The sequence below is a fragment of the Hyaena hyaena genome, unplaced genomic scaffold (genome assembly GCF_003009895.1).
Source record: "Hyaena hyaena isolate Hyena2069 unplaced genomic scaffold, ASM300989v1 scaffold_690, whole genome shotgun sequence".
NCBI classification, from domain to species: Eukaryota; Metazoa; Chordata; class Mammalia; order Carnivora; family Hyaenidae; genus Hyaena; species Hyaena hyaena.
Window position 1 is genome coordinate 455,289 of NW_024081323.1, and position 15,412 is coordinate 470,700.

General features: G+C 33.2%; 1 protein-coding gene across 1 annotated transcript in view; it reads right to left on the reverse strand.

The window, feature by feature from the left end:
- Positions 1-441: 441 nt before the first annotated feature.
- MEOX2 (mesenchyme homeobox 2) overlaps positions 442-15,412 on the reverse strand; it is a 65,500-nt gene continuing 50,529 nt past the window's right edge. Inside the window, exon 3 of the mRNA XM_039217445.1 lies at positions 442-1,786. Within this exon, the coding sequence (XP_039073376.1) occupies positions 1,562-1,786 (225 nt within the window). The 3' untranslated portion in view covers positions 442-1,561. The remainder of the gene's footprint in view (positions 1,787-15,412) is intronic.

Consider the following 15,412-nt stretch of genomic DNA (forward strand, 5'->3'; position numbering starts at 1 on the left):
GATATAATGGATATTTTGATGTAGAAAGAATCATTGGATTCATATCTATTATTTGTAAGTTTCAGAATGTGTGACTGTTCCCTTTACCTCGTAACAGTAAATACTACTACTTTTTCTCATTTTTTATCTTCAATTTCATAAAATACACACAAAAATCCATTTCACATATTCTTCAAATCAGAAAAATGGCTTAATATATATGTATTCTTAGATGCTCTTTGATTACTCAAAGATTAATTTTTCATAATAAATGATTTCAGAAAACAAAAAGAAAAAGTAGATGATTCATTTATTATGATCATTTGTATATATGCAAGCGCAGGTGAATTTGGGACCTTCTTAAGTCTTTACTTGAAAACCTGTAAAAATTTAGAAAATCACAGTAGGGAGACCAAAATTATTTACAAAGGATGATTTATTAAACACTTTTTTTTACAAAATACAAAGATTGTTGTTCTGCATGAATACATCATATATGAAAAAATAATGTCTTTACTGAATCTAATTTGAAAACATTCAGAATTTTATCTTCTACCAACTTGAGAAGTCAATTTTACTTTGCAACTTGTCCAATACTATCACCAATCAAGGGGAAACTTTTTTCTTGTTAATTAAATCATACAACAGCTAGCATTTTCAAGAAATAAAATCAGACAAGATCTGTCATACAAAGCTCTTTCTGCAAGTTAACTGGTTTGCCTATGATCATAATTTTTTTGTCAAGCTATAAGATAGGAAGAATTGAGGAGCTAGGTAAGTTTAATAATGTATTAGCAGCAGTTGATAGAAAATGCAACATAAGATTTGTTTTGTCTGTGGTACAAGAATATGTCCTATCAGACTCTAATGTATTTTTCTCTACTTGAACACAAGTAAGCACGTGCTGATTGTTTCTGGGATGACAAAATGCATAAACAGACAGGAAGCTGGTTCTGGTTGTCATCTTAAGTGCCTATTTTCATCAGCTAATATGAATGCATTGCTAAACTTAGTGAAGACAGGAAAATGACTTAAGGGTAATATATACAGAGTTAAAATACATTTTTTATCCACTTAAAAGTGATTTCAGGCACTGTGGCTATTCAGGATAAAATGTTTCATGGTTTATTCTCGATAGCAATTTGTCAGTGCAAGCAAAAGCAAATACCTGCCCACTGTCATACATATAACCTTGTACATCTGGAATTTTCAAAACAAGTTCATCTTCTGCATCTTCACTCTGGAGGCATCCTGAATTAAAAGGTCTCATAGTTTGCTCTTGATAGCAATTAAATTTTCAGTGCAAGCAAAAGCAAACATACCTGCTTACTGTCACTCACACGACCAACACATCTGGAACAGTCAAAGCAAGTTCACTTCCATCTTCACTATGGAAGCATCTTTAATAAGTGGCACTTAGTGTAAACCCTCTATAGATCATGAAAAACAGACTGGAAATGCCTGAATTTAATAATAATTAAAAATCACTGTCATAGTCCTCTCTCTGTGTAAACGATGGTTTGAGTAAGGCTTGCCATCTTGACATTTCTTTCCTGAGAATGGAGCTGATCCTCTCTGTGTATCATAAGTGTGCATGCTCTGAGCTGTGGTCACTGTCGTGGCTGTCCTCATTTGCTAGAGAGTCCCCTGTTTGCTGGAGGGTGGCTGCACCAATCCCCGAGAGCTCGGAAGGAAGAAGTGTTCCCTTTTTGACATTCACCAGTTCCTTTTCTCGAGCTGCAGCTCCTTGCTGCCCTCCTTTTACTCTCTTCCATTTCATGCGCCTGTTCTGGAACCAGACTTTCACCTTAACAAAGAAAAGGAGTGAACAAAAGAAAGAAAAACAAGAAAGAAAATGAAATGGCATTTTTTTCTTCCTTTTTTTGTCACTGATGAAAAAATAGCTCCTCAAAGACTTAGACAAGGACTCTGTGAAGGAGTGAATACGAAAATAAACCAGCATTGAATTTAATCAGATCCCATACTTATTATAGTGATTTAAACTTTCAGAAGACTCCCACAAAGTACTCTATTCCATATTTTACGACATGCAGTATCAAAAAATAGATGGGAAAGAATGCTGTCATTTTGGGTTGCTCAAGGGTATTTGGCTTATAAAGAGTTTCTATGAATATCGGCCAGTATTTTAATAATTATATTGGTGAAATATTTTTTCCTCCCAAGTCTTTTGGTTTGACATCTAGCTGTCAACTCCTGAGCCAATCTGAAACATACTCAGAGAGCTACCGGGAAGCTACATCTTGAAGGACCATTCTGTACCATCGCAGCCCACTGCTGCATTCACAAAGCTTTATGTGACTGTACCACTTCATTGTGAGTTCATTTTATAAACTATATATGATACTTTGAACTAATATCTATATAGAACTATATATAGATATATATTTCACATCAGCATTGTAGATACAAGTTTTCCTTCTAAAATTTAATTGAATTTGCCTAATACATTTTATATATCTATATCTATCTATCTATATATATATCATAAAACAAAAACTAAAAACTAAATAAATATACATTAAATGACAATTTATTTTCAGAACCAGAATAATATTGGCATCATTTAACTTCTTGTTTTAGAGGAAATTTATGTTCCTTTCACATTGTGTTTCTCATCATTGTGTATTCTTGTTAAATGTCCCTTTACATTGTATTAATCTGTGTATTTCATTCAAAGAATGAATTTTGTGCTTATCAGCTCTAATCCTTTATATAAACAAGCAAACAAACATAAACAACAGTATTTTTCACAATGTGTGACCTGAAAAAGTACTGTGTAATTTTGCTTGTCTTTTAGGTTTATCCAAATGGAATGTTTCTAACGACAGGCTTCTTGACCTATCCACTTTGATTCAAGAGACTGCAATCATTCACTCTTTATGGTTGTATACTATTCCACTGTATGAATATACTACAGTTTATCCACTATTCTATCCATGGGCACTTCAATTCTTTTCTTTTCCTCCCCTTTTATAAATGATGATGCTATAAACATTTTTGCATTTGTGTTCTGATAACCATATGATAGAACTTCTCTGAGTATATACCCAGGGTTTACATCAATGGATCACAGGATATATGAACATTCAACTTAATGTGATAATACAAAAAAACTGGTTTCCAAAATTTCTTCAATTTACCCACTGCTACCACATATACACATAGAGTCCAGAGTGTAAAAGTTGTTACTGATCCACATCTGTATCAACATTTGGAGTTACCAATTTTTATCTAATATAATGACTATAAATGTTATCTTACCATATTTTTATTTTGCATTTGCTAATTACCAATGAGTAAAATATATTGAAAATGATGCTTAAGTCTTCTTTGTGAAATCTGTGTTGTTTGCATTGAAGTCACCTAATTGAGTTTTATTCTTTATAGCCTTTTAAAATATATTCTGAATGCTAATTTAATGGTTTGTGCTTACATGGCTACTACTATATTCTCCCAATTTACAGTTTCTTTCCTTTCCTTAGAGTGTCTTTTAATGTTCAGAAACCCTAAAGTTTAAAATACTCAAATTTATCAATTTCTATCATTTTTATGTCTTCATTAAGAACCCTCTTTCTGCTGAGGCCATTAAGATGTTTTTCTAAGTCTTCTTCTGTGATTTTAAGGTTTGCATTTCACATTGAAGTGTTCAATCCATGAAGTAATGATTCTAGTATACAGTGCAAAGATCAAAATTTACTTTATTCCATATGGATAACAAGTTGCCACAAAACCTTTTATTAAATAGTCCACTCTAGGGGCGCCTGGGTGGCTCAGTCAGTTAAGCGTCCAACTTCGGCTCCGGTCATGATCTCACAGTTCACTTCGGCTCCGGTCATGATCTCACAGTTTGTGGGTTTGAGCCCCGCGTCAGGCTCTGTGCTGACAACTAGCTCAGAGCCCGGAGTCTGCTTCTAATTCTGTGTCTCCCTCTCTCTCTGACCCTCCCCTGCTCACTCTGCCTCTCTCTCTCTCCCAGAAATAAATAAAATTTAAAAAAAATTTTTAAAATACAGCAAAAACAAAATGACAACAAAAACTAGCTGATGGGTGTTCATGTGCTATTGTTACTTAATAACAAAACGACCAGTAGTTACCTTTCATTATATACCTATTTAAGGCTAGGCAACTCTACTATAGGTGTTGTTTATGTAATATTTCTAATAATCACAGTTTTTCCCAGATATCTTTAACTTATTCCTATTTTATAGATGAGGAAGTTGAGACTCTGAGGTTAAGTAACTTGTTTAAGATTACACAAAGGGGAAAATGTGGTGCCAGAATTTAAATATGGGGGTGGTTTGGCTTCAGACTGGTCTTTTGTTGTTGTTCCTGTTATATTTCAAACCCCTGCTTTTTTAGTAGTTAGAATACAAAAGTAAAGCTTATAAAGTATGTGAACTCCATCCATATGATTACTATCATTCATGTAATTCTCCTACTCGATATAATTAGGTTTGTAAATATGACACTATTTCCTGTACTATAATTTAGGTAATTATACTACTCAATTTAATTACCTTTGCAAGCTTGACATTGCATGTTGCATTAGATCTTTTCCACATGAGTTGGGTTCTACTCCTGGCTTCACTTCTGAGTTTCTGTGTGAATTTGAGAAAATTATACTTCTCTCTGCCCCAATTTTCATATTTGTGATATTGGAATAATGAGCCTTTCAAGATTCTCCATAGGGACATTTTCTCCATGGACAATTCCAGATGGAAGAAACACATCATCATCATTGTCACCAAGAGCTGAAACATTCAGTCAAAATAATCTTGGCAGAAAATGGGAGGAATAGATTTCTTTTAACATCTACACTTATTTCCTTTTCTGGGAGAAGGAGTACAGTAATTCTATAATAACAGTATAAAACCTGTTAGTGAAATTCTAAATGAGAAAAATGTAAGAATATGGTATTGATTTTAGAGCTCATATAGGCTATTTTGTGTTGTTTTCCATGTTTCCATGTGAAATTTTGCCATTTTTTAAAAAACAGGCTGATAAAAGACTTTCATAGTATTCAGTGGTAGCTATATATCCATACATAAAGACACATACATGTGTATATGTGTGAAAGCATTTGATAATTATACAGTAATTATTTACTATTTTCTTTAGAGGTCAGATAACATATTTGATATCAAAACTACATGAAATTAATAAAACAAAAATCAGCAACAAATACATGATAGGTACATTGTATAAAAATGGAAAGGAAGAATGCAAAAGTCAGTGCATCTAGATATATTTTCAAACATACTATAAAATACTGAGGTGAAATGACATTAGAGAAAGATTTTGAGGAAAAGCCTATGTTTTTCTCTTAGCATCACAGTATTAAAAGCAAATCTACAAAAGCAATTCCAGATTATAAAAAAATATTTCCATTAGAATATTAATACTACAGTTTTATAAATAAATAAACCATAGTTTAATTTAGTATCACTTTATAATCCAGTTTCATGGGTCGAATTGAAAAAAATAGCTTTTGTTTTGTTTCATTTATAAGTTAGCTAAAGCATTATCATTCAAATGCCTGACCCTTTATTACATTTTTTTTTCATGTTTATTTATTTTGAGAGCAAAGAACAAGAGCGGGGAAGAGGAGCAGGGAGAAAGAGAGAGAGCATCCCAAGCATTCTCCACGCTGTCAGTCCAGAGCCCCACATGGGGCTCTAACTCATGAACTGTGAGATCATGCCCTGAGCTGAAATCACGAGTAATACGCTTAACCTACTGGGAAACCCAGGCACACCCTGACACTACATTTTTTAAAAACAAATATACTATTTATTTTCATTAAAGCTTATACATGTGTTTAATATAATGATCTGCATTTATAAACTAGACAGAGTAAAGCTAATCTCCCATTTCCTTGGTGACTTTCAAGCTCCATTTATTCATTCATTCATACACTTGATAATACTAAATGTTAGCAACAGCTACTGTGTTAGATAAAAAATGGGAGGGTTAGAGTGAGGAATGTACAAATAAATAAGACAAAGTCCCTACACATTCAGAGTCAAGAAAAAAGACATGTAAATAACAGTTTACTGGCTGTATATGAGAAAGCCTTTGGTATAAGAATTAGCTTCATATTTTACAGAATATCCTTAAATTGGGGTGCTGGGTGGCTCAGTTAGTTGAGCATCAGATTTCTGATTTTGACTCAGGTCATGATCCCAAGGTTGTGGGATCAAGCTCCATGTCAGGCTCTATGCTGTGTGTGGAGCCTGCTTTGGATTCTCTCTCTCTCACTCTCTCTCTCTCCCTCTCTCTCTCTCTCAAAATGAAATGAAATGAAATGAAGAATATCCTTAAACTGTTGTTGTTCTGGATGGTATCATTGCTAATTCACTATTAAGAGTTTCCCCCAATGTTCCATCATATAGTATAGAACTCTATCCCTAGGCTCAATGTGCCCCTCTTCTAATACTGCCACACAATTATTATAGTAAATTATTTATTTCCTCTGGGAATCTCATACTTTTGATGTTATTGGTATTGGAATATTTTGTCCCAATAACATAGAATAATGCCATAGGTTCTAGGATATTGGGTCATCAAATATTTTGCATACAATTAAAACAAATATGTCCATCTTGGAGCATGCATATAAATTCTGTGAGCTTTTATTATTTAGGGGGTCCTAAAGCCCATTTTATATACGAGATTGCCATTTTTCTGAAAAGTACTAGATAAATGAATTTTTTTCTTTACAAATATTTCCATTTTAAGCCTTGATCTAAGGCAAGATTGCATGTATAGTGTGTATTGTTATGTCACATAGTATGATTAACAATTTGGATAAAAATAAACTCTTGGGGCACCAGGATGGCTCAGTTGATTAAGCATCTGACTCTTGATTGTGCCTCACATCATGCTGTCACAGTGGTGAGACAGAGCCCTGCAGTGGACTCTGCTGACAGCACAGAGCCTGCTTGAGATTCTCTCTCTCCCTCTCTCTCTGTCCCTTCTTGCTTATGCATGCTTTCTCTCTCACTCTCTCTAAAAATAAATAAACTTAAAAAGATAAATTCTTTATCCCAAGAATCTGAGTTATGAAAAAATACTATTATTCTTGAATTCAACTATATGGACCAAACCTTATAGACTCTTAATATCTAGTAATGCAGGTATTTTTTGAAAATATTCATATTAAATAGTAACAAATATATAATAATCTGCTGTATTATAGTAATGAATACTTAAAGTGCTCAGTTATGTGCCTTACTTTTCAGAACATTTACTTATTATGAAGAATTCTTACTTTTTATGCCTTAGTCAACAAAGTATTTAGTATTCATATTGTCTGGATTATCAAACTACTATTTAAATTAACAGAAAGCATTTATTTACATCTTGACTCCTTTTACTGAATAAAGCAGCCAAGACATTTCTGCTGTGATTAATTTCTTTGAATGATGTATTTCAGAATCTAGTAATCATATTTTTGTCTTTAATAATACTGTGAGAATCACTGTTGTCACTTACTAAACATTCATTTTACTTTATTATTTAATTTATTTAGTCACTCACATTATAGCCTTCTATATAAAAGTTTACAATACCTGTCCTTTTAGGGTTCACAATATACCATAGGAGAACACAAATGAAATACATGTCTGTAACTGCTACACAACTTCCTATGATGGCCACAGGCAAACAGATTGAGATAATGTTAAACTATATTATGCTATAACCCATATTTATATAACACCATAAATGTCTGTCTTTTGAAGAAACAATTGTAACACCAAACATCTGGATGAAAACTATTTCAGTGATATATCTAGAGGTCTCTAAACATCTGGAATTTGTAGCTTTAACATTTCAAATGTTTTCATTTGTATCTGGCCACTTGAAATACTGTAGACATCGTCTAACAAATATTTGTTCACATCTTTACCATGTGAAAACTGGCAAAGAATAATTTTATTAAGTACAATGTTCAGATTTAATCACATTCCCTGTGATTAAATTTGGTCATGGCACCTGATCTAGTTAGCCAAGGTAAAGAGGCCCTAGAAAGACTCACCCATGTAATTCAGTGGCAAAGTCCTCAGTTGAACTGAAGAACTACAACCAATAATGCTCCATAAGGTAAGCATGAAAAATGAGGAAAAGAAATCTTCTTTACTCTTGCTGCCTGAATAGATTTATATCTTATAAAGAAAAGGAATCCCTCAGCTCTTTCCAAGAAATGCATGGGAGCAGCCAGTTGACTGTGCTTTTTCTACAGCCATACAACATGGGGTTGGGAAGCGGTTGTTTGTATGTATAGGAGGCTGAAGGGCATTAGGATATATTCCATGACTAAAGACTGAATTCTTGTTTGGAGGGCTGCATTTCATGTTTAGCCTCTATTTCAGCACAATGTTTATAAATGTTTCCTCACCTTTATAATCTTCAGTTTTGAATCCTCTTTTTCTTTCCTCTTTAGAATGCTTGAGAATTAGGCTCACTAAATGTCACCATAAAACATTTACTATTTTGCATATTTTTAAACAAACTAAATACACATCAGCTATTGGGAGACAAGGCAAATTATATATTCAACCAAAAAAAGTAACTTTTTTGAGGCAACAAATGAAATTCTCCATAATAAATTATAATGTGATGGGTATTATTATAAGTCAACAGAACATTCTCCTTTCCAAAAATGCAAACCAAAGTAGCCTTTCAACATGGTGAGCAAATTCTTAGAGGAGTGATTCTTTTTAATTGATTTTTTTAAGAAATGTTGCAGTAGTAATAAATGCTAACAGCAATACCTTTTCTGTCATACCTAATGAAATTCAACTTAAATGGCCTATTTCAATAATATTAATTTAAAATGAAAATTCATTATTCCTAACACTATTTTTCATACAGTTGAAAAATAGGTGTACCTTTCAATTATTTTAAGTGAAATACTGTTTACTTAACTATAGTATTAACACATGACTTCTGCAAATTTGTGTGGATATTTAATATTTAACATTTCCAATCAAAATTAAATCAGACACCTTTATCTTTTATTGTATTAAAAAATTCCTGACTAGCAAATCTTTACTATATAGAATTTGTGTATTCTAGGCCACAATTGGTACTTACTTTGTTTACACCACTGAAATCAACTAAAATAACAGCGTTTGTTCTCAACATTTTCCCATCATCTGGGATGATGTTTAACAATGGCTAGCAACATACCATGGTCAGTATATACCATTTTGACTAACAGCCTCTTCTAGCCTTGATCTAATTAAGTGAAATCTATCAAATATACACTTGATCTTAGCCAAAAGGCCGAGAAGCGATAAAATCTATCAAATATAAATATGTGGTTGAAACACAGAAGCACACTATTTTTAACAGGACACTAGAATAATGGGCAACTTTCTATGGTTAAATTTAAGAAATTAATATTCTATTTCTCGACATCTTTAAGGTCATTATTATAATATATATGAGCCTTCAGTACACTTGTCATTTAATTTATTAGATTTAGGAACCACCTCCTTAGAACCAATATTATTTTAAGAATAATAGTAATTATTACTATCATATTCATATGCATTAATCACAAAAACATCAATAACCTTAACAACTGGAAAAAGTTCAAAACTTAAAAAAAAAAAGTCCAGCATAAAAAATAAGAAACAACAAAGAGATGGGAAGTTAAAAATCTATTCTTTTTTTAAATGTTTATTTATTTTTGGGAGACAGAGAGAAAGAGCGCAAGTAGGGGAGGGGCAGAGAGAGAGTGAGACACAGAATCAGAAGCAGGCTCTAGGCCCTGAGCTGTCAGCACAGAGGCCAACACAGACCTTGAACTCATGAACTGCAAGATCATGACCTGAGCCGAAGTCAAGACACTTAACCAACTGAGCCATCTAGATGCACTAGTATTATACTTTAAATGGTGACCCTGTGAAGCAATGCATGTTATATTTCAGAATGTTATTGTTGATTTACTGATTAAGTATAAATTAATAGATTTGTTTCTGTATTGAAGACATTGGGAAGTAAAATATGGCAATTCTGAGATTAAACAGAGAATTATCCTTATGCTTTCATTATATCAGTTTGATGAATGCTCACACCAAAAATTGGTAAAGCAAATTTCAATAAAGTTGATAAAATAAAGGCTCATTTTATAGGTGTATATATAGATACATATACACAGATATATATATATATGAATGTATGTGTATATATATCCATATGTATATGGATATTTCTATCTCTATTCTTAACAGCATTTAAAAATTGATTTCTTATATATTTTCAAGGATATTTCAATAAGGGTAGGGCTTTATTTTTCAGAGTTCTTTTTCTATATTATTTCACATTTAGATATTTATATTTGTAAACTGTTAGAAATCAATTGTTTACTTCTCAGTGTTCTACTTTATATAGGTAGTATTTCTAAAAATTGATTTAGGAAAGGGTTAAGTAATTCCTTTTTTAATTTATAGACCTTGCTTTATAATCGACTATCATATGTTACTCTTCTTCTATCATAGCCTTTGTTTTGTAGTATGTAAGATAGTTCTGATTCTTGTTTTAGATTGTACATTGTCAATATGCATTTCTTAAAAAAACCAAAAAACAAGAAAACAAAACAAAACAGCAGTACTCAGGCAATACCCCTTTTCACTAAAAACTAAGATTCCGTTATGTTCCACCATCAACTCTTCTATCCTACGCTTCCCGCCATGTTTCCAGTGGAGTTAACTCATATTTAATCTTTTAAAATGGCAGGCACACCATGATTTAAGCAAAGAAACATCTTGCTGCTACCGCAGGTGACTATTAAATACTACTCTAAGAAATGAGAGAATATTCTAACATCATTGGCTATCCAGGTAGTCTTGAATTACCTTGAACAGACAATGTGTCTGGTCATGGAGAATAATTTATTAGGTAAAAAGTATCCATGTGGATGTAAAGGAATAAACTTTTAAAGGATACAGAGTGTGTAAATTGCTGAGCAAAAGGCAAAACCACTGTTTATTTGATACATGAAAAATTCTCCTTCATAGTGATCCAAAAAGTGGATGCCTGTTTTGAAAATATTTGACATTGAGCCATTTAATGATTTATGGGTAACAAACAAAGCATAATCCTTCTCATTTCTACTAATGGAATATGATCCAACTAGGTGGGATTTTCCATTTATCTTGGCAGAAGTATCATGAATTCGGTCTGTTTATTCCAGTAATCTTTGATAGTTTACAATTCTGCAACACTGCACCTTTGATTAGCTTTGTGAAATAAAAGGATCTCCCATTCTTTTTATATTTGGCAGCCTTATCTATATAAAAATGTCCACTTGTCACTCCTGTTATAGTTTCATAGAGCTGCCTTCCCTCCTCTTCCCACTGTGAGATATTAAAAAATTGCGGGAGCTTTCTCCAAGTGTGTCTTGATGGACGAAAAAGCCAGAATAAGCATGCCCAATGTAAAAATGCCTTGGGACAGGAGGGTCTTTAGACTGACTGGCTCTTCAAAATATTCCAAGTGGCTCTGCCAATTGAGGATTATTAGCTGTTGATTGAGAATACAGTGTAAAATAGAAACTGTAAGTTAGAAGCTGGGAGATACTAGACTGATCTTTGCACAAAGCAGTTACATAATTAAAAAATATTTGAAGTGCAATTTTGTTCTAGTATCTCCATTTTTATTTGACATAAAATAATTTTCTTTAATACCTATGTGCTAATGTGAAATTACATTGCAGAATGAGCCTCTTCTTTTGCTTCTTTGGCCAGATGGAGTTCAAAGGGGATTATAGGTTCCCTTGACCTACAAAGGCACTGTAAAGACACTAACATAAGAATCTGACTTCTTTGTGAGATTTCAGAACTATTCTTCAGGTGGGCGGTTGAAAATTCAAGTCCTGAGTGATATTAAAGATTTAACATATATTACTTTTTTCCTTAAGGGAAATCTAATCGTCATAGCAAATCTTTATAATTACGTGTATGTGGCCTATAATAAAATGTAGCAAATATATTGATTAGTGATTTATATCACTAAGCAAGGTAGGAGTATATACAAATAACTTATCAGTTATACATATGTTTATTTCATAGGCGATTATATAAAATTCTTACATGAAAATACATCTAAAGACTACTTCTGATTATAAAGTAAGTTTCCATTTAGGAGAAAGTTATTTCTTTACAACAATTCTGCCATAAATTGTTATAGCTTATTTAATATTTATTTTTCCCTTTACATCATATACCTATGAGTTCTACCTTTGCATTTATGTCTTTAAATGCTTTTATAAAGTCAAGAAAAATATTTTAGGAGATTGAAAATTCTATTAAAGTTAAGGAAAACACTGAACAATATGGAGTTAGATATAAGTCTCAGGTTATTTTAAAGTATGGAAAGATAAATCTTGCAGAATGGAAATGAAAAAAGTACATGTCTGTAATTAGAATATTTTACATCTGGAAATCTTATAAATGGGGTATTATTCAAGAATATATAGTGTTAGGATATAGATTACACAGATAGGCATGTATAGCATTAATTCAAAATCAAAGTAATAGAATTACTGTAAAACAATTAAAAGAAGATGAATGAAATGGGCTCAGTTTATAATTCTATGTTTTTAAGTTTAAAAGGCCAACTTTGAGGAAAATAAGCTGAAAATATCTCACTGGGACAAGAGTGCTGGCATCTTGGAAGAAGTTTTCAGACCTTTAAGAATAGCAAAATTGATGACTGACAGTATACAATATTTTTCTGATAAACTTAGCATAGTAAAATTCATCCCAGAGAACATAAGTAAAGCCTTTAGATTCCCAATTTAAGATACTACAGGGGCACCTGGGTGGTACAGTCAGTTAAGCATCCAACTTCGGCTCAGGTCATAATCTCACGGTTTGTGGGTTTGAGCCCCGCATCAGGCTCTGTGCTGACAGCCAGCTCAGAGCCTGGAGCCTATTTCAGATTCTGTGTCTCCCTCTCTCTCTGATCCTCCCCTGCTCACGCGTTCTCTCTCTCTCTCTCTCAGAAATATATAAAACATTAAAAAAAATAAGATACTACATGTGCACAGAAGTCTAGGAATAAAATGAACATCTGGCATAACCAGGAACTTTTTCCCATACAACCCTGGCATTCGTCTTTTGTGACATTCAACACTCATCACAGTTGTTAATACTTGTTCGATTTTTGCCCTTCCATGAGTTCTAGCAGAGATTTGTCTAGCTTATTTTAGCAAGATTTAATTTCTAGCATCTAGCTCAACAAATATTTGTATTACAAAATAATCAATTCACTATGTCTTGCATGGCAAAGATTTTTCGCCCCTCTGGTTGGCAGTTGTGTTTTATAGTTTATGCTAGAAATACTGTCATATTTATTATGACATACAGACCTGAGTAGAAACAATAGAAGATAGTTTGCTTGTTTTTTGTTTTGTTTTTTTAAGCAGGCTTCACACTCAGTGTGGAGCCCAATGCAGGGCTTGAACTCAGAACCCTGAGATCAAGACGTGAACTGAGATCAAGATTTGGACACTTAATCAACTGAGCCACACAGGTGCCCCAAGAAGGTAGTTTTAATTTCCATTTTGTGCCTTAGGGACATTGTTACCTGCCTAAGAATACACAATTCCAACTGGACAATCTAATATTTCTCTTCAAATTTTTATCGTAATAATTCAATTTTTTCTCTCTAATAAATAATGGCCCAGTAAAAACTTAATTTTTTGTTGTTATTGAGAGAAAAAAAAGCATGCAAGCCAGGGAGAGGGGTAAAGGAAAAGAGAGAAAGAATCTTAAACATGCCCCAAGCTCAGTGTAGAGTCCAGCACAAGGCTTTATCTCATGACCCTGGGATCATGACTTGAGTCAAAATAACAAATCAGATTCTCAACCAACCAAGCCATACAGACATACCTAACAACTTAATTTTGATTGGGAATTTGGATTCCACATGATACATCTCCTTTTCATATTAACTTGCAAAATTGTAAATACAGTTTATAGGATTAAAAAATGCACAAAACCAAATTGCAGTTTTTTGCAAGCCCCGTTATATCTCAATTTATTTATTTTTTAAATTATTTTCCCCCTACAAAGCTATAGTTAGATTGTTTCAGTAATGGCCTCCAACAAACATTGCCTTCCTTCCATGTATACATTCTTCTATATTGTCTCCTTCTACACAGACACTGAGTTTGGTCATATGACTTGCTTTAGACAATGAAGCATTAGTAAATATGAGGTTAGGAGACACTATGAAAGCCCTTGTACATTGAAGTTTTTCTTCTATTCCTGGGAATGCTTCTACCACCATCTGAAAAGACCCAGGACCCTATTAAAAAAAGATGGAACCACACACAACAGAGACAAGCTGTCCCAGCTGAGGCTGTGTACACCAACTGCTCTTCAAACTCATAAGGTGACTATAGCTCTATGAGATCTAGGTAAGCCTAGCAGTATAACAATCCAATTGAGCTCAGTCAAAATCCCTGACTCACAAAATTGTGAGCAAATTAAATATTGGTTATTGGTTGAAGCCACTAAAATTTTTGAGTGCTTTATTACCTAGAAAAAGCTAACTGATAGGGGACCTTAAAAAAAAGAAAATCCAAAGATTAAAATGGGGGGGGATAGGTGGCTCAGTCAGTTAAGGATCCGACTTCAGCTCAGGTCGTGATCTCACAGTTCATGAGTTCAAGCCCCAACATCAGGCTCTGTGCTGACAGCTCGGAACCTGGAGCCTGCTTATGATTCTGTGTCTCCCTCTCTCTCTCTCTGTCCCACCCCAGCTTGCACTCTCTCTCTCAAAAATAAACATTAAAAATATTTTTTACTGTGTGTGTATAATTACGCATATAATTACATATCACTCTTTATCAAGAATGACAACTCACGAATAATATGAAATATCCAAAAGAACTTCAAAATTGCCAGGTCAAATTTACAGAATTGCTTCTAAAATGAATTATTCTAAACCAAAGGTGAACCTTCTCCTTTATAATAAAATAACCACAGATAACCATAGCTATGTTTGGAGTACCAAGAACAGAACCTTGACTTTTTTCTTGACTAAGGGAATTATAGTACTAAGGTACCATTATTGTGGTACCTTGGAAGCAAATCCTTGTTTGTTTCTTTTATGTATCATATAAAACATGGTTGCATTTTTTAGAATTCACTATCTATATATGAAGACATCAACCTGTAATTCCTCCTCTCCTCTATATGGTCCCAGTGTTTTTCTTTAATAAATGGAAAAAAAAAAACCAGATATCTGATAATGAAGATTTTGGATTCTCCTTTCTTGCATGCCAAATGTTGGACACTTACAGAGGGAATTTTGTATGTGAAGTTCAAGGGAAGGAGAATGTTGTGTTTCACAAAGTAGGCATTAGTCAAAATATTTAATAAAATATAAACTG